We start from the raw sequence: 20,766 nt of genomic DNA on the forward strand, positions 1-20,766 counted from the left end.
CACTGACGGAGCCCTATTGCGGGAAAACTCTGTCAAAGTTTCTAGAAACTTTTGACTGGCACTGTGAGGCCACTGAGCATGCCCAGCATGCCATGATATTCTCTGCCACAGGGGTCTCTCTTCAGTCTCATATGTAGCAATAAGCTTTAGCAAAAATAAAATAATAAAAAAGGTAAAGCAAATGTTGCTTACCTGATGTAACAGGTGTTCTCACAGGACAGCAGGATATTAGTCCTCACAAATGGGTGACATTGAGGATGGAGCCCAACCACGGAAAACTTCTGTCAAAGTTTCTGGAACTTTGACTGGCCCCTACTGGGCATGCCCAGCACGGCACCAACCCTGCAGCCAGCAGGGGTCCCCCTTCAGTCTTGTTTCAAAGCTACAGGCAGTGCCGAAAAATAAAATAAGAAAACGAACCCAACACAGGCACCAGGAAGTGTAAAAAACAAAATTTTTAAATACCTGTCGGAGGGCCGCGTGGGTCCAGGCGGCCGGCGGGCGGCGGGATCTGGGGGCGGGTGGTCGCGTGTTAAATCTAGGCCGCGGGCGGGTGGGCGCCTGTTCCAGGCGGCGGCGGGGGCGGGTGGACGCTCGTTAGTTTCAGACGGCCGGCGGCGGGAGCCGGGGGGCAGGTGGTCGCGTGTTAAATCTAGGCCGGGTCGACAGACGCACATTCATCCAGGCGGAGGAGCCAGAGACGAAAGCAGCCGGCTCGCTCCTCCGCCTGGATGAATGAATGCGCGCCTGTGCGACCCCTGCGATTCGGTGCTCAAGGCAGTCACATGCCGTGACGTAGGGCGTCGTGACGTCACGCCTTGAGCGCCGAATCGCAGGAGTCGCACAGGCGAGCACAGTCGTGTGTTAAATCTAGGCCGGGTCGCACAGACGCGCATTCATCCAGGCGGAGGAGCCAGCGACGAAAGCAGCCGGCTCCTCCGCCTGGATGAATGCGCGCCTGTGCGACCCCTGCGATTCGGTGCTCAAGACAGTCACAACGTCGGGCGTCGTGACGTCACGCCTTGAGCGCCGAATCGCAGGGGTCGCACAGGTGCGCATTCATTCATCCAGGCGGAGGAGCCGGCTGCTTTCGTCGCCGGCTCCTCCGCCTGGATGAATGCGCGTCTGTGCGACCCGGCCTAGATTTAACACGCGACCACCCGCCCCCCGGCTCCCGCCGCCGGCCGTCTGAAACTAACGCGTGTCCACCCACCCCCGCCGCCGCCTGGAACAGGCGCCCACCCGCCCGCGGCCTAGATTTAACACGCGACCACCCGCCCCCCAGATCCCGCCGCCCGCCAGGACCCACGCGGCCCTCCGACAGGTATTTAAAAATTTTTATTTTTTTTCTGACAGGTTTTATGTGTCCCACAGCATTACATTTTCTCGATCATCTCTGTATCGCTTTTTTTTTTTTATTGTGTTTTATTGTTTTTGAGTATCTTAAGCGGTGTCGATGGATTTGTTACTAGACTCACAGTCCTAACACCTACTAGGGGGAGGCGGTAAACTAACACGTTAAGGCCGCGGCAAAACAGCGGGTTACTAAGGAGATAATATCAGCGCCCGTTACAGTATCGGAGGGGAATAGCTAATTCCTTCATTATACAGCTAATTCGTTCATTTACACATCATATACATGCTGCGTGCGGAAAGGGTTATGTGTCTATTTTACGAAGCACTAAGGATGCGTGAAACTGGAGACTGTATCGCTGGATCGCCTTACTCGTCTGTATTGTGCACTCCCAGCACGTTACAGACGGGGAATCTTTAACCGCACGTTACTGTATCGACCTGTAAGCTAGATATTTCACTTAAATGCAGCTCCAACACTGCTCTTTGCATTAATGGTGGGGGTGGAAGGGAAATAGAACCAAAGGGTTACTGAGAGCCAAGAGTAACAGATAAGTATGAGGAAAAAAAAGCGCAAAGCTTGCTGGGCAGACTGGATGGGCCGTTTGGTCTTCTTCTGCCGTCATTTCTATGTTTCTATGAGTTGGGATTAAACTGGAAACAAGTTCTTTAAGACAGATTGTCCATAGGCTGAATCTTATCGTCCTTCTTTGTCCAAACAGTAATGAGCTGCAAAAGTGTGAAGAGAGCTCCATGTTGCAGCTTTACATATGTCAAGAACTGGCACTGAATGATAGTGTGCTACTGAGGTTGACATTGCTCTTATTGAATGTGCCTTTACTCGCCCTTGGAGAGGAAGGCCTGCTTTTCATAGCAAAACTGTATGCAATCTGCTAACCAGTTAGATAGAGTATGTTTACCCACTGCGTTACCTGGTTTGTTTGGATCATAAGAAACAAAGAGTTGAGTGGATTTTCTGTGGACTGCCGTGCTGTCTAAATAAAATGCTAGCGCACACTTACAGTCCAAGGTATGTAAGGCCCGTTTCTCCTTGGTGAGAATGAGGTCTTGGAAAGAATGTGGGTAAAACTATGGATTGGTTCAAGTGGAATTCCGTAACTACCTTGGGAAGGAATTTTGGATGTGTTCGGAGAACCACTCTCTCATGTAGGAATTTTGTATAGGGTGAGTACGTGACAAGTGCTTGTAACTCACTAACCCTTCTAGCTGATGTAATGGCTATGAGGAAGATAGTCTTCCATGTGAGAAATTTAACATCACAGGAATTCATGGGTTCGAAAGGAGAACACATGAGCCTCGTTAAGACCAGATTTAGGTCCCATTCTGTTATTGGTGCCAAATTGGTTTAAGTTGAGTTAAACCTCTCATAAACCTGCTGCAAGAAGTTGTATGGATATTGGTGTATCTCCAATCTTGTTATGGTAAGCTGAGATAGCACTTAAATGGACTCTGACAGATGATGTCTGAAGACCAGAATCTGAAAGATGCCATAAGTAGTCTAGTAGAGAAGTTGTGGGGCAGGAGAAAGGATCAATACTCTTTTGCCCGCACCACAAAGTGAATCTTTTCCAATTCGAAGAATAGTATTTTCATGTGGAAGGTTTACGTGAAGCTATAAGCACTTGAGATACATTGGTTGAAAGATTGAGTGGTTGTAAAATCAAGTTTTCAACATCCATGCTGTCAAGGATAGGGATTGAAGGTTGGGATGGCGCAACCGACCCTGATCCTGAGTTATGAGAGTGGGAGCTACACCCAGGCGAATGGGATCCCTGATTGAGAGGTCTAGAAGTGTGGGAAACCATACTTGTCGAGGCCAATACGGGGCTATGAGTATCATGGACCCCTTGTCCTGTTGTAGCTTCACTAGAGTTTTGATTGTGAGCGGTATCAGAGGATACGCGCATAGAAGGCCTGAATTCCAAGGGCGAGCAAAGGTGTCCTTGGCTGGCTGGTTCTTCTGTTTGTGTAGAGAACAGAAATTGTCCACTTTGTGATTCAGATGTGACGCAAAGAGATCTATTGTTGGTTGCCCCCAACGCTGAAATATCGTGGTCACTACTGAGGGATCCAGGGACCACTTGTGTGGTTGGAACTGAGGATTGAGTCGATCCGCCACTACATTGTGAATGCCTGCCAGATAAGTGGCCCGGAGGAACATTGAGTGGTTCAGGGCCCAGCCCCAAATCTGTGCAGCTTCTTAACAAAGGAGATACGAGCCTGTACCTCCCTTTCTGTTGAATTACCACATGGCAACTGTGTTGTCCGTTTGGATGAGAACAGTCTTGTGTGAAAGGCAATCCTTGAACGCATGCAGCGCATAACGTATAGCTCGAAGTTCCAGAAAATTGATTTGAAATGTTGCTTCGAGTTTTGTCCAAGTACATTGGATTTGGAGGTTGTGTATGTGAGCTCCCCAACCCAAGATGGATGCATCTGTAGTTAAAGTTATCTGTGGGACTGGTTGTTGGAAGGGTAGGACCTTGCGCAAATTGTCCTTGTTCACCTACCAAAGAAGAGAGGAACGTAGCTGGTGGGTTGCTTGAATTGGTGAATGCAGTGGTTGAATGGCTTGGATCCATTGTGATCTTAAAGTCCATTGGGTTACTTCTCATGGCAAGTCGTGCCATAGGAGTAACATGAACTGTGGAGGCCATGTGGCCTAGTAAAGTTAGAAGCTGATGAGCTGTTGCTTGTTTCTTTGAGTGAATCGAGTTTGCCAGTATGGAAAGTGTTTCTGCTCGATCCTCTGATAGAAAGGCCTTTGAGAGGATTGTGTTCAATTCTGCTCCGATGAATTGAAGCAGGTGAGATGGGACTTTTGATAATTGATGAGAAAGCCCATGGAGTGAAGTAGAATAATTGTTCGACTGAGAGAAGTCAGCGCTCCTTGTTGAGCTTGACTCCTGATGAGTCAGTCGTCTAAGCAGGGAAAGACATGGACACTTTCCTTGTGCAAGTGTACTGCTATTACTGCCAGACATTTGGTGAATACTCTGGGAGCAGAGGCAAGTCCGAATGGCAGTTCTCTGTATTGGAAATGTTGATGACCCACCATGAAGCGCAGATACTTGTGATGAGGAGGGAATATTGGAATGTGAGTGTAAGCGTCTTGAAGATCCAGAGAACAAAGCCAATCTCTTGTTTGAAGAAGTGGAAGCATGGTGCCTAGAGAAACCATCCTGAACTTTTCTTTCTTTAGAAATCTGTTGAGATTTCTGAGGTCTAGGATGGAACCATAGGCCTCCGGTTTTCTTTGGAATGAGAAAATACCGGGAATAGAATCCTTTGCCCTGGTTCCACACCCCTGGCTTTCAGAAGGGTGGATAATTCTACTTGCAATTAGAGTATGTGATTTTCACTGAGAGAGAAAGGTTTTGGAGGAAAATCTGTTGGAATTGAGAGGAAATTGAGTTGGTACCCTCGAGATACTATTGCAAGTACCCATTGGTCCGTTGTTATTTGAATCCAATTGTTGTAAGACCAGGATACTCTGCCTCCTACCAGAAGTTCTGGCTGAGGATTGGAGAGTTAGCTGTGTTCTCTGGAAATGGCCTCAAAAGCCAGCAGCTGTGCGTCGGTTGAGGCCTAGTCTGTGGCGTCGGTTGAGGCCTAGTCGCCCTAGGTTGTCTGGGTTGCGGTCTTTGCTGTATTCTAGAAGGCCTGGTTCTAGATGTAGGAGGGTAGTACCGCCTTTGTCTATAAAAAGGTCTTCTAGTTTGTTTCTTTTCGTTGAGGTCTACGCCCAGAGTGCATAGGGGGATCCTGTGGAATCGAGGAAAGCTGTCTCAGGGTTTCAGTATGTTCTTTTAATTGAGCAACTGCATCCTGGACTTTGGATCCAAAAACGTTATCTCCTAAGCATGGCAGATCTACTAATTTATCCTGGACCTCAGGCCTGAGGTCCGAGGCTTTAAGCCATGCCCAACACCTGACACTGATCCCAGATGCAGCCACTCTTGAAGCTGTCTCAAACCCGTCATAGGCTGCGCGGACTTCATGTTTGCCTGCCTCCATCCCTTTGAGGGTGATGGCTTGGGCTGCTTCTTGATATTGTGATGGAAGAGATGGAATGAATTCTTGTATTTGTTTCCACAAATCTCTTTGATATTGGGTCATGTAAAGTTGATATGAAGAGATTCTCAAATTTAACATGGCCCCTTGGTAGACCTTTCTGCCCAGGGAATCTAAGAACCTATGATCCTTACCTGGGGGATTTGAGGAATGTGGTCTAATTCTTTTGGATTTTTTTCTGTGCAGACTCCACCACTACTGATTGGTGAGGGAGCTGCGATTTTTGGTATCCAGGAGCAGACTGCACTAAATATGTACTGTCCATTTGTTTGTTGACAGCTGGCACTGAGCAGGGATGTTCCCAAATACGATGTTGCAAATCTAGGAGAACATCATGCACTGGTATAGCTACCTCTTGCTTTGGAGGGTCTACAAATTGAAGTACCTCCAGTGTTTGCCCTCTGGTGTCTTGTTTTGTGACTAATTTGAATGGTATGGTGTCAGCCATTTCCTGGACAAAAGTTGTGAATGAAAAATCTTCTGGAGGAGATTTTTTCCTGGGATCTGGTGGAGATGGATCCGACAAAGTCTTCAGATGAAGTATCTGATTGTGTATCACTCCAAGTATCATATTCGTGTACTTGTGGAGAAATTTTTGAAGTCTTAGGTGGTGGAGGAATTCCTGAAGGTCCTGGTAATGGATCCTCAACAGGTGACTCCTCAATGTACTCTTCCTGTGGATTAGAGGGAAGAGAATTGAGCAGATCCTGATATTTTTTCATTAAGATCTGATACAATGCTGACTCTGGGCGTCCTGGATCCCCAGGACGGAGTGGCACCGATGGTGACGGCTTTGGAACCGAAGATGGAGTTGTCGTCTTCGGTGGTTGCTTCGAAGGCACCGTAGTTGTTATCGATTTAGTCCCTGGTATTGGAGTAATTACGGACATCGGCATTGGTGCTGGCATCGACAGGGTCGTCAGCATCGGTATGGTGACCGGCATAGATACCGGCATCGGTGACGTCACCGGCACAGTCGCCGGCATCGGCACAGTCGCCAGAATAGGTATCTGTTCCTTCAAGGCCTCGATCACCCCTTGTCTTATAAAAATCGACAATTCCTGTGATACAGCTGGGGTAGATGGAGTAGCTGTATGCGGTGGCAGCGTGGGTGTGGGTGTTGATAAACCTCCACCGATCCCTGCGTAGGTTCGATCGATGATGTAGGTCCCGATGCTGGTAGCGGAGTTTCCTGATGCTTTTGCTGTTTAGCGGTCAGTTCTCCCGGGGAGAGGGTTAACGCTGGTGTCTGTGTGTGTCGATGTCGGTGCCTATGTTTGGGCCTATGCTCGACTACCGACCTTATCGACGCTTGATCTCCCGATCCTTCCAGACGACGTTTTTTCAACAAAACTTTTTTGGAAACTCCTGCTGGGGACGATTTCGATGTTGAAGGAAAAGGAAGAAGCTGAAGGTGAAAAAGGTGTTCCATTTTCCCCCAAGTTTTCTTCCTTTGGGAGTCATCTCTGCAGATTGAGGGCAGGTTGAAACATCATGTTTGTCACTTAAACAAAGAACATACTCAAGGTGTGGGTCTGTTATGGACATAGTCCGATTACACATCGGACATTTTTTAAATCCTGAAGCCATCTTTTCACCAACAGCCGTCGATGAAAAAAGGGGAAACAAATTTTGAGAGAGAGAGTTTTTACTTAAAGTAAAAATGAGACTATAATTTCTCACCGTCCGGTGGAAATGAGAAAGAGATCCCGTATGGGAGAAAAATATTTTGAAAATCAATGACTTTTCAGTCAGTAATTCTGTGAGAAAACTCACAGGGCTCCTATCTCCGCGATGCTTACAGCAGCGCGGAAAAACGAAGACTGAAGAAAGACCCCTGAGGCAGAGAATATCATGGCATGCTGGGCATGCTCAGTGGCCTCACAGTGCCAGCCAAAGGTTTCTAGAAACTTTGACAGAAAGTTTTCCCGCAATAGGGCTCCGTCAGTGACGTCACCCATATGTGAGGACTAGCATCCTGCTTGTCCTGGAATAATAGTGTTTCTTCTCTTCATTTTTTCTCTTGTTCCTTTTCCAACAATGTGGAACTATGGACTATCCTGAGGTCCAATGGAGGACTCTGGGACTTTCTGAGACAGAGTCGAGTGGGGTGGACGCTGGACTTCTGATGGGCCGGTGGTGCTAATTTTCTGCAGCCCTTGAGAACAATGGACTGAGGTTGCTTTGGTGTTAGACTTCTCCAGTCCTGAACTGCTGTTTACCTTGTTTCTGGGGTTATGATATTTGTTCAGTGGGGTGGGGAAGTCACATGTTAGATATATGGAGTGGACTGAAGTCTGATTTTCATGGGTGACTCTGAAATTCAGAATGAAATCGCGGGTACCATCGTGAGTTGTGCTGAGGCGGGGCCCGGACACATCTGTGTGTGATTCTCATCCCTTTTGGGGGAGGTTTGGAGGGTGTAGATGTTATGGAGTTCCGGGAGGGATCCATGCGTAGTTGGGTGGGTGCGGGGAAGGGGAGGGGGAGGGGGGGTAGCGGGGGTGGTGTTGCATGGATGGGAATTGGGAGGGAGGGGGATGGGAGGGACGGGAGATCGGCGGTTTAGTGGGGAACTGTAGAAGTGAGTATGCATGGGTAAGTGTTTTGGCCGGGACATGGATTACGTGATTACTTGTAGCCTTGTTGAAAAAGAAGCAGGCATCAGTGGCATTCCTCCAGGAAACATCTTACAGCGCCTGAACATGAGAAATTAAAACGGGATTGGGTGGGGGAAGTGAGAGCGACAGGGGTGTCGTCCAAATCAGCAGGGGTAGCCATTTTAATTCACAGGCAGTTATTCCCTGAAGATTCTGCAGGAAATAGCAGACCCCCAGGGGCGCTTTATTATCTTAGTCACTGAGCTCTGTGGTCACACCGTAGTGTTTTGCAATATTTATGCCCCTAATACCTACTGTCCCAAATTTTTCAGATGACTCTATTCACACTTGCTTCCCTACTTAACTGCTACATTAATTGTTGGTGGCGATTTCAATACCGTTAGAGACGGAGAACTAGATGCCCTCCCCTCGCGACAGCAAGAACAGGGAGTGGGAAAGGGCCCCCAATTGTTGGAGGATAAGCTGCATTTGCTAGATGTGTGGAGGATTTTGCATCCGTTGGAGCGAGACTTCACTCATATTTCTCGCGCCCATGCCTCACATTCACGCTTAGATTTTTTTTTTAATCAGTAGCCATGCATTCTCACAGGTCCAAGGCGCAGAAAACGATAACATTGTGGCAGACTTTCAATTTTCGGGGGGGGGGGGGGGGGGGGGGGGGGGGCAACCTGAAATGGTGTTCCCCTTATTTCATGGCCAACAATACCCAATTTCAGGAACACATAAGGGCAAAATGGGCGGATTACGCTACTCTCAACCATTCTCATGTCTCGCAACCGGCTCTGTTCTGGTATACGGCAGAGGCGGTTCTTAGGAGTGAAATAATCTCCTATATGTCCCATAGACGAAAGATGCTTAATAAAAAGATACTGGCGCTGAGCCGGCAATTACACAAGGCCAGGGCGGACCTGAATATGACAGTGACACCACAAACTAGAGATAAATATCGTTCTGTACAGGCTGCTTTAAATTCCCTATTACACCAGTGCGCAAAAAAAAGCTCTCTCTACTATAAGTTTCAACTATATCAATATTCCAACAAAACCGGCCGCAAGATGGCTAACCTCATACGGTCAGCTCGTGGTCGTAGACATGTCCCAGCGCTTACCACTCCCACGGGTGTAATAGTTAAGGACACTATTTTAAAAATCTTTTGGGATTTTTACTCAGATTTATATACTTCAGCGGGTGCTAATGATGAGATCTATGAGAGCTTCTGTTCTAAGTTATCTCTTCCGAGTTTGACAGACGAACAGAAGCAGCGTTTAAACGTCCCTATTACCGAGGAAGAAGTCAGACTAGTTATACGCCATCTTAGACCTTTGAAGGCCCCGGGCCCAGACAGCTGTACTGCAGAATTTTTTAAACTACTTCAAGATCAGTTAGCGGGCCCTCTGGCGGGGGGATTTATGGAATTAATCAACCAAGGCTCCTTTCCCATAAATGAGAATTTGGCACATATTACTCTTATACCTAAAGGAGGGAAAGATCCCCTTTTTCCAGAATCCTGTAGACCCATATCACTACTGAATGTGGATGTTAAAATTCTAGCAAAAATCTTAGCGGACAGACCAGCTGTTATAATTCATTCTCTAGTTGCGGACCATCAAGTCGGATTTGTACGTCAGCGCTATGCGATAGCTAACATCCGAAGAGTGTTGGTTGCCATGACTATATGCCGTCAGATGGATATCCCATATCTTACTATCAGTTTTGATGACGAAAAGGCATTTGATAGAGTAGAGTGGAGATATCTTTTTGCAGTGTTGGGAAAGTTGGGGTTTAATGGCTTTTATTTAATGGTGTTGCGTCTCCTTTATACCGATCCCAAGGCAGTTACTATCGCTAATGGGACACAGTCGGAACCCTTGGTGGTGACTCGGGGCACTAGGCAAGGCTGTCCGCTGTCACCCTTATTGTTCATTTTACAGTTGGAACCTCTTCTTCTCGCTTTCCAACAAAATAGGGAAATTCGAGGGGTTCGTATGGGGGCCCGAATTTTTAAGGGTTTAGCCTTTGTGGATGACCTACTGGTCTTTCTAACGGATCCTCAGAAATCCTTACCAGCATTATTGCGCGTGATATGGGATTTTGGGGTGTTCTCTGGTTTTTGTTTAAATGAATCTAAATCCTCGGCAGTGGCTTATCCTCCAACTTTTCAGGGGACGTGGCCTGATACTTTCCCGCTACAATGGGCTAGGGATTCGATTTGATATTTGGGTGTGCAGCTCCCCTTAGATCCAGAGCGCATATACCAAACCAACATCCCCCGACAAATGCAATCGACAGTTGACAGCTTGGCCAGTTGGAGCCACCTTCCTCTCTCCTTTAGTGGCCATGTGAATCTTGTAAAAATGATTCTTCTACCAAGATGGCTCTATCTTTTTCAAAACATCCCCATATTGGTTCAGCACAAGGATATTAAAAAAAATAGAGGTGGCTATAAGAAAATTTGTTTGGAGGGGAGGGAAGTCGCGGGTTCCTTTTTCCTGGTTAAAAGGCAGGTGTGGCAGAGGAGGTCTTGGGTTGCCCGACTTGACTGCGTACAATTTAGCTAGTAATTTGCGAGTTGTGAGAAACTGGTTGATGGGTCAATCGGTTCATACCTCATTGTACGCAGATCAGGCCCTGATGTATCCACTGGCCCCTTCATACGTGGTGCAAGCCAGCTCGGCGCACCTTGCCCCTTTTCGTACATGCACGGCACTGATTGGTCCATTACGACAGACATGGAGGCGGCTTGCCAAGTTATTACAGCTCCCGATTCTATGCGCCTATTTTCTCCCGATAAGTGGGAATGCAGAATTTAGCCCGGGAAGCCAGTCTTCTAGTTTTAGGATTTGGTCTTCCCGTGGTATCACGCTCCTGGGTCACATGTTAACCACTGAGGGGACACTTTTGTCTTACCAAGCCTTTATGACGACTTATAGCTTTGGAGTGACGCATGCATTCCCATATATGCAGCTTTGTCACTACATAGAGGCCATTTCAGCGGATGCAGTGTCTCCCTCGTCCTATTCTACCTTGGATAAGGTGTTTCATTTTGACAGGAGTGTTGCTCCTTTGCTGTCTATGTATTACAAGTGCCTGCGTAGACATTCGGAAATAGATACGAGCTCGGTGCTGGAGACACGCTGGAATGGGGATAGGGAATTCGTGGTGACTCAATCTATTTTGAGGGGGTGTTTTAGGTGAATAGCCAGGATCTCGAATAATCAATATTATCAGGAATTGCAATTCAAGTTTTTTAGCCGGGCATATGTAACACCTGTAATTGGTTTTTATTTTGCTATAGCCCCCTCAGTGGCATGCATTCGTTGTGGCCACAGTAAAGGCACCTTAACTCACGCCTTTTGGACATGAGCCCCTAATTCAGCGGTTCTGGAAACGTGTGGCGTTTTACTTAGTGGACTTGCTAGATGTCACTTTTCCCAGTTACTCCTATGTGGCTACTCTTTGGCTGTATTTCCCCGATTAGGATTCGAGACCCTGGCTCTCGCTTGCTTCTTCATAAGGCATGTCTAGTGGGGAAAAAGATAATTCTTTCAGTGTGGAGGTCCTCCGAGAATCCATCGTTCTGGTCCTGGTGGAATAGCTTTCACACCATGACTACCATGGAAAGCCTAGAGGCCAGAATCAATCCTCAGCGACGTTGACGCTTCCTCGCAGTGTGGCAGCTTTATCTGCAGTCGTTTTCACATCAGGCTCGCAGTCTTGTTATTGATTAACTTGTCTCTCTCTTCCTGTAATGTGTGCAGCCTGGCTAACGGATTGATGTCATGCATATTGCTATGGAGTGAAGAAAACAACCCTGATCCCTCTTTGGGAACTGGGTTTGGTTCCAGCACTGGCACTGATATCGGTGCATTAATACTGGGGTGGCTGAAGGGAATCTAGAACAGCTGGAGAATCGGCAGTGCCTGCCCTGGTGCCCTTGATGCCACAGCACTGAGGCCCTGCAGCACCTTCTCCAACTCTTGCTGGATCTTCTTTTCCAGCTCCTCCTCAAAGATAGCTGATGCCAACAATGACTAAGAGGTAGAAAGGGTGTTCACGTCTGCCTTGGAACCGAGAGGGGTATCAGTGGCTGACACCAGGACTGTTGGAGGCTATCATGAGTCTCACAATTTCTGGACAGATGAGCTCTGCTCACCACAGGACTGCTTTTGGAGGGTCTCGGCAGACGCCAGACCATCCCTGCTCCCCTCATTGGTATTGGAGAATGATGCCTATGCTTCTTCAGCTTCCCTTAATGGTCGGTATCTAAACTTCTCCAAGCAAGTATTGAAGAGGTGTAATCCCATGCTTTCTTCGAGTGGGAAGAGCCGAATGATGGCCTGTCTCCGTTTTCCCTGATAGCTGCTGACACCAAGGGAATCAATGGCCCACCATGCCAATTACCTTATATCCACCGATGCAGCTCCAAGGTCCTTCAATGCCTCCGAAGCCAATGGATCAGTCTTCCAGTGCCAAAAATGTTTTTCCATTAGTTCCAAAAGGAACTAGCAGCACTTCTGGGTCATGGTCACACATTTGCAACAGTCATGGAAGTCATACATTGCTCCCAGGCACAAGATACATCTATCATGGGAATACATGCTGCTGCACTGGAGCATCGCTGAAACCTGCTAGACAAGTTTGACTAGGACCAAAGCAAAATCAAATGATGGCAACAGTGGACAAATACCCACCAGGCATCAATGGTGCATTGCTGTGGAACAAAAATCACTAAAACACCTACCTTAGGGAACAGGCGGGAAAGACAATTGCTTGGCCCTGCAATGAATGATTCTGCAGTCAGAAAACCCTGAAGGCCTTGATACAGGAGCAGTGAGGTTAAAAAAAAAAAAGAAGCTATCTATGGGCTCTGTGGAAAAAAGAACAACTGTGGGATACCCATGTGGACACATGGCATGCTCAGTGAGGCACAAAGTTCTAGAAACTGTAACTTAAGTTTTTCAGCCCAGACTCCATTGAATGATATTACCCACATGTGAGAACCGCCATTTTATTTGTCCTTTGAGGAAAACCTTACCCACACATATATATCTTGCATCTACTTATACACAGGACATGTGTTTTGGATTCCCAGGCTTATCAAGATATTAAAACACAAACATGAGGTGGTCCAGTGGCGCCACAACAATGCTGTGCACTGCCATTTGGAAAACCTGGATTAAATTCTGAGATCAGGTATTCTGTTTCTTGGGCCAACTGGGGCTAGGAATGTTGTGGAAGCAGTATATGTAGCCCCTCAAGTCCCAGTTATTGCATAATGGTGAAATCTCATAACTGAACTTAGGGCAGAATTCTGAAAGTAGCCCTGGTGATTGGCCACCAATCAATGGTTGCCACCATAACAAATGGGCTGAGTTGGAAAGGGGATATAAAAATAAGGGGGAAAACCCAAGTAGCTGTAAATGTTTATGGAGCTCTTACTTAATGGAGGCTAGCTTTGACTGAGCTGGAAGTCCAAAAATGCAAGAGAAAACTGCCAGGCTAAAAAGGCATACAGTAAGGACTCACTCATGATATTTATAAAAATTTGTTCATCACCTTCCAATTTTTACAATAAAAATTTCCAAAGTAATGTAGATACATTAAAAACAAAAATAAAATTAACATAAAATGCAGCAAAACATAATACCTCACCACCTCCATGTTCCCACCCACCTACTCTATCTCTGATACAACATTCATCATTACCTCCGTATTACATCATATTACAATCAGCAGATATATCTAGTTACCTCCCACCTGCTCTGCATTTCTAAAAATAAATAAGCCACTTCCTTCACATTAATAGCCCCCACCCACTCAATCCCAAGCATCTCTAAAGTAAGGAACATACTAATTTAACTTCCCTATTTTAAATCAATTACAGACCAACTTTTATACCCTGAGCCAAGTTTTCACGGCAACAGGTCTAACCACCTACCTTACTTATAGCACTACTACATAGTCACTTCTAAATCGCAAAAGCTAACTCACCTCTCTTTCCTGCAACATCTTCTGACCAATTTGGTCACATTTTCTGGTTCTTGCCACGATGTCTAAATATTAAGGCAGAACCCTAAGTATGCTCAGAATTCTCAGACTAGCATTCTTCTGCGTAAATATTCTTCTGTTCATGTTTTAAGTGAAGAATGAAGTGAATATTCTAAGTAGTGATGTGTTGTTCTTGTTGTATATTTGTAGGTGATGAATATCACCTTTTATCCTTGCTATTAACTCTATACCCATCTACTAGCTCAGAAGAGCACTACAACAGTGGCCACTGGTTCAGCAGAGCAGTTATTGAGGGCACATTTTGCTTCTCTGTTTGAGCCATATTGTAGGCTTTCTGCCACTGACTCCTGCCAACATACAATTTGCATAAGATATTCTTTATTACCTTATAAATGTAAAAGCGCTACACAATAAATGAACTATTGCTATTTATCCTATGAAATTCAGTCATGTCAATTGTTTTGACCTTGTTTAAATGACACAGTATGGCGATCAACATATGGGCAATCAATTCTAGATTCTTGCCCTTAGTTCAGGCTGACATGATCAGAGCATCCTCTACCTAATTCCAAATGCTAGCATCATCAAAATTTTGTATATCAAGAAATTAATAATGAGGTTCACACATATTGAAATAAAGCTTATAAAGAACTATGCAATACTAAAGGAAGGAGACAGTCTTACAATTCATGAAAAGCAGTTAATTGGGTTTTTCTACAGTACATAAGGCCTCTGAATCACACAGGACTTGTAATAATCTTAATTGTCAAGCTTATCAAATATTTGTTTGACAAATTTTCTAAACCACAAACTTGGGTGAACAGAGACACTCAGGACATATGAGAAGCACAAAAAATACAAATGACAATTTCACAAAGAAAAATCCACCATAAGATTTAAGGAATATCTTTGTGCGGCAATCAGCCATTCTAGCTTATATAATGAGCTTAATTTGAAACCTCTGTGTTTTATAACTGCATAGATACAGCTAAAGAGTTCTTACCTGCTAAGGTGTGGTTAATTAAGCTCACAGTAGCTTAATAAACACATCAACGGACAGACCTGACATGAAGCAGGAGTCCTAAACCTTTCCCTAATACAAAAAAATTCATGTGCTCTGTGTGTTTTATTTTAATTAATGCAGAAGGCAGACTGTCTCTTCCTGTGCAACTGAAACACAGTTATTTTCTAGTTATTGCTTAGCCAAAGAAAGGGGGCTAGAGGAGCTTTGATAAGGTCTGTGCATTTGGGTAGCTGTATGTTAACAATAAAATAAAATTTCCTGTTAAATTAAGCTCTGATTGGGAAAATATTTATGTACCACAATCCTCTCTCAAAAGGCTGAGAGAAGATCTGGCAATTTTTAAAGCAACAGTCTAATGCTGTCAGATGCTTGGGACAAGATGTTAATTTAACCTAGAATCTCATGGTAGCCTAGGTGTAAGATTCCAGGACTCCTCCATTATTAGGCTTAAAGTCCCTAAACTGAAATTTCACTGTGAGGCCCAAACAAGGAGACAAGTCACAAGGAAACCAAGCTGTTTAAAAACAAAACATGAATTAAAATAAAAAACAAGCTATTGTTAAGCAGTTCAGAACTGAAGTCAAACAAGAAAAGAAGAAAAAAGTTATTGTTCCTCCCTAAGTAGTGTAACAATTCTAGCAACCATGAGTTATGCAGGAGGTAAGAGGACAGAGTCAGTCTGATGGCTAAAGGTTCCATCTTACCTGAACCATGGGGTATGGATAGTCCATGCAATAAACGCCAAACATGATTTAAGAGACTGCACTTGATGCCCTGGACGTTCCCCCACTGCAGCACCTTTTCACAAGGAATGGGGAGGTGTGGAGGTGAATCTGTGCAATGGAATCAGGTACACTCGTGCCCCAGGAAATACCAGAAGCTTAATCCAAGTGAGGTTCGCTTGTTCAAACACACCCCCACATACACATACACCCGTACACAGTACAATCCAACACCGCCTGACCCACACAGCCTTCGTAGCTTCTCTGCAGCTCAGGGCTCAGCTCAACTTAGAACAGCAAAGTGGACTCGTGCCAGATTTCAAGCTTTCCAGAAGGCTGCATTAAGAATCTGTATCTCTCTGCTTCTCTCAAACAACCAATGTTCCGTCTGCAGTACCAAGCAGATAGAGAGAAGCGAAGGGATGCAGCTGGTAGAAGGCAGTAAACTAGAAGTCAGCCCCAAAGAAAATGGATTTTGGGGAAAGCAGGCAAGATTGCTTAACTGCAGAGGTGCATCAGAGTAAAGCACGCCAATCAAGGTTAGCAAAAGACAAGCAAGTCAATTTACTAGGATCCTTCTCATTGCCTGGGACATTGAGGGGCAGGTGGAGGATTAGAATAGAAAAAGAAGACATTTGGCAGTGAAGAGGAAGGAGGGGCCTGTTATTTGCAGGAATGGATTCTCTAAATGTATAACTTCAGCCCACTGTCTAAGTCTTCTCATCTCCCTCTGCTTAAAACCATCCTTCCTTTCCAGGGTACAAAAGCAGCCAGGAGATGTTAGGATATTCAATGAGAGGGACAGAGGGAGAACAGAACAAGATCTCATACACAGGGTGCACCCATCTCCCTCAGCTGTCCCAATCAAACTTATAGGGATTAAATATGTACAACTGTTATAGAGGGTCAGTTGCTGATCCCTCACCACCTCTCCCTCAGGGGTCCTATAATAGGAAGCCTATGGTAAATAATGGACATAGACAGGTGCAGGGTTTTGACTGACCCACACAAAGATGACAAAGGGCAACAGGTTTCAAAGCTGCTTTTAGCCAGAATCGAAGGTCCAATTCAGTAACTTGAGAATATTTAGAGCTAAGAAAACAAAAAGAAAAAAAAAATTGACCTAGAACTATTTCACCCTTAAATCTTATATTTCAGAATGACTGCACAGGAAAATATAAAACACAGTGAAACCAATGATAAAGCCATTCTGCTCACTTTCTCCTTCATAGCTCCTTTTCTCTGAAACAAGCTCTCAAACGATATGCAAGCTCTTCCCATCCACATTCTCAATGAAGATTAAATTCCTCAGGGAAACCTTCCAATATGTCTTGACACTGCAACCATTGTATCACCTTGTCTGTTTCCTGTTCTCAATTCTAGACCTACTCCTATTCTTGTGCCTCATTCATTCCACCTATGATCAGGCATACCTCAACTCAGTACCTCTTGGCATTTATAACCTTCATCTACTTAAACATGTTAAATCTCCAGGGCAGGGTAGGCCTTTCCATTCAGTGTACTTATCAAACATGAATGAAAAACTATTTTATACTGTTCAGCACAAAATACAATGTACGTGAATCTACTGGATGAAATAATGGATATATTTTCACTCTAAAATTCCCAACTGCAAATATAGGATTTAATCCCATTTTTTAGTCACTGCTTTATATTTACATCCCGAGATATACCATTTAGGGGTATCGACAGCAATTAAGAGTTATATTCCCAAAACCAGCTGTTGTGAACGGTTTTCAAATCTGAACTATATTTACAATTCAAAATAAGGAAAAATGAGGGCTAAAGGAGCTCATAAGAACATAGGAAATGCCATACTGGGTCAGACCAAGGGTCCATCAAGCCCAGTTCCTGTTTCCAACAATGGCCAATCCAAGTCACAAGTACCTGGCAAGTACCCAAACATTAGATAGATCACAAACAGTTTATGGATTTATCCTCTAGGAACTTATCCAATCCTTTTTTAAACCCAGATACACTAACTTCTCAGACAGCAACAACCTGGTCAACTAAACAGTGGGCCAAGTTGAAATGGTTCCACCCATGCACATGGGAGAGGAGAAAATTTGGCTGGATTTTAAGTTTAGGCATCTGCTCCTTGGGCTGCTACTAAGTGCAACTGAAGTAGCACTCATAAAGGGGAAGAGCCAAGTACTGCTGTTACAGAAATAACAGTAGTAACTGGCCAAAAACAAGCATTGAAATTGACTCTGGACAAGGCTATATCGTGCTTTCTGGCAAGTTGCTGCTGTACTTGATTTATGTGTGGGAGGGGATATGGAAGAAAATAAGTAAAGCAGTGCATGATGGCTTCTATATGGAAAGTAATAAGGTAAGAAGAAGAGCAGAGGATAAAAATCAGTACTTTAATCCTGTGATATGTGATAACACAACTCAATCATTTGTGTACGTGGGATATATGCCCGTACATATTCAGGATTAAAGCCTACTAAAGCTGAAAAAATGACAATGAAACTAGGATTTTTATGCAGTTCTACAGATGCACCACTTGGCACAGTATGTGGTAACATTCTGGTAGTAGACAATGTACGGCCATGTAAGCTATACTAGTATCTGAAAACAAAGCCGCTGATACAACTGAATCTTTTCAGAAAAAGCTGAATGATTTTATAGAACCAAAATAGATGGTCAAATAGCACAGCATAGCAAAGTAAAGTGAGGCACAGAGACTCAGACTGGTCTGAAGATGGTGGGGGGGAGGGGGACTTACCAAAAGGTTTAAAATTCTAGATTCTAATCCATATCCTGTATTCAACCCTGATCTCATTCTGTGCAGTGAGATTTATTGAAGTATTTGGTCTCTGTCTGAGCCAATTGCTAGTGCATTTGTACTTTGCTCTTCAGCAAAGTACTGGTTTCATCACAGGAGTTTATTAAGCAGCTTTTGAGCAGAACTAACAGAATTAACTGAACAGTGAGAATATTTTAGGTCACCATGATTTTCCCATGCCTTAAGTGCCATAGTGTTATGTGTTGCAGACTTATTTACAAATGCTGGATATGAAAAGTAATTCAGAAATGTACCCTTAAAAATATCTTCTTTGCTATTTACGGTGTGATCTAGCATAAATCACTACCCTCCTTGAGCTTTCATTCATCGTGTTGTAATTGGTTAAAAATAACCTTACCCACTTTTCCTCTTCTCTGTGGAGCCTGTTAAGTACTGAACAAACTAAAGTAAATGACTGCAGGGTTGTTTTAAATGTGTGCTATTAGTAAAATAATTCGGGATCTCCTTCGATAATAGGTATTTTACAAAACCAAACTATTTACTACAAGAAGAAATAAGGACATATTCTGAAGGAATTATTTGAAGCCTTGTGTTTTAGATCTGCACTTTTTTCCATCTTGTGTGTAATACTATAGTGCTCAAGTGCTGAGGCGGGAAGACCCTGGAAGTCAGCCCACTGTCCAGCAACCCCTCAGTTCCTGGAATCTATTTAGTGCCATCACATGACTTTATGGCTGCTGCCCTCCTTAATTATTGCACCAGACATCAGCACTCAAGTTCAGCCACAGTGAAACGGTGAAATTATAGCCTGCCGCCATCAGTCTAAGTGATTAACTATCGACCCAGACAGGGGCTTACTGACTTATTAGCAATTGTCTTGAGCTAATACTATCAAGGCCCATTTTAGCACAAATGTAAAAATTATTTTGGCCACAACTTAATTGAAAAGGTTAGATGGAAGATGATATTTTATTCAGAGAAAAGAGCTCTTGATGCTGAGAATGATTAAGTTCTTGGATATGCCACCAACTAAGATCATCCAAGCCACAGTTCCTAGAGTTTAGTGGTATTACGGGGTCAGATTTATGTAGAGATTCAGATAAGGCTGATCCAATATTATTCATAAAGGATCACAAGGTATATGGTTTTACAAATGAAACTGGAAGGCTTTCTGGCCTGCCTCTTGATCATCACAAACCAGTACACACCTCAGTGCAGGTAGATGGAAAAGAACAGACTCAGACTAACATTATCTCTATCAGGCCAATGCAATAATCTGTGCATTAAAACTGTGTGCTAAAATCTAGCACAAAGTTTTTCAACACACAGATTACATTTTCTTTATTAAACTCCAGATGCAAAAATCTGATATGTTAAGCATCGGGAGTTAAATTGTGCATTTGATGAGTTAAAACATGCATTCAGCACAGGCTGAATGCACATTTTAACTTTGGAGAGAAGGGGGAATGAGGGAGCCACCACCAGAACAGTCAGGCCGATGACAACTTCCAGCACTTATCTGGATAAGTGGATGGGCAAAAAATCTGGATAAATACGGATAAATCCATACTTATCTGGCCAGTCTTGGAAAAATGTTTTGTTTTTTTGCCCATCTATTGCCAGATACCAATGCTGGAAACTTTACTCTACTTCTGACCAGACCTAAAGTTTCCAGTGTTAAAAAAAAAGAAAGTAGTGTGTGTTCCACCAACACACCTCCTTGTATCGGAAGGACATACTTAATGTCCTCATTAATATGGAATTTCTAAGCGAGGGTGCTAAGCTGATCGCAAATTTTTGAATGCTCATTTTGTGAGCATAAAACTCCTTAAGGTTGCATCGGCAGTAAGGTTTACACTCATAAAATGAGTGTTCAAGCACAGGTAAACCTGCGTGTTTGGCTGAACACACGTTTCTGTATCACCCTGTCTGTTATTAGTGAGACCCCCTAGTCTACTGCCACAGAGTTCATGGATAGATTCTGTAGCAAAGATTAGAAACTTCTACAACATACTCTTTTGGGATTCTGTGGCAATGCTGAGGTCCATATTTATAAATGTGCATTTTTTTTTCAACCATTAGTTTCTTCCTACTCCTTTACACTTGTAGTTCAATTGGAATCAGGGCTACGATCAGGCACCATGAGCCTTCAATCGCAACTACCTGAAG

General features: G+C 44.3%; 1 protein-coding gene across 13 annotated transcripts in view; it reads right to left on the reverse strand.

Annotated features, from left to right (window-relative positions):
* RBFOX2 (RNA binding fox-1 homolog 2) overlaps positions 1-20,766 on the reverse strand; it is a 932,501-nt gene that overhangs the window by 705,354 nt on the left and 206,381 nt on the right. Inside the window, exon 1 of one of the 13 annotated variants that reach the window (XM_029590394.1) lies at positions 15,807-15,999. The exons of the other annotated variants lie outside the window; for them this stretch is intronic. Within the exon in view, the coding sequence (XP_029446254.1) occupies positions 15,807-15,851 (45 nt within the window). The 5' untranslated portion in view covers positions 15,852-15,999. Of the gene's footprint in view, positions 1-15,806; positions 16,000-20,766 lie in introns of those variants that run through there. 13 annotated transcript variants of the gene reach the window in all.

The sequence above is a fragment of the Rhinatrema bivittatum genome, chromosome 2, assembly GCF_901001135.1.
Source record: "Rhinatrema bivittatum chromosome 2, aRhiBiv1.1, whole genome shotgun sequence".
In the NCBI taxonomy this organism is placed as follows: domain Eukaryota; kingdom Metazoa; phylum Chordata; class Amphibia; order Gymnophiona; family Rhinatrematidae; genus Rhinatrema; species Rhinatrema bivittatum.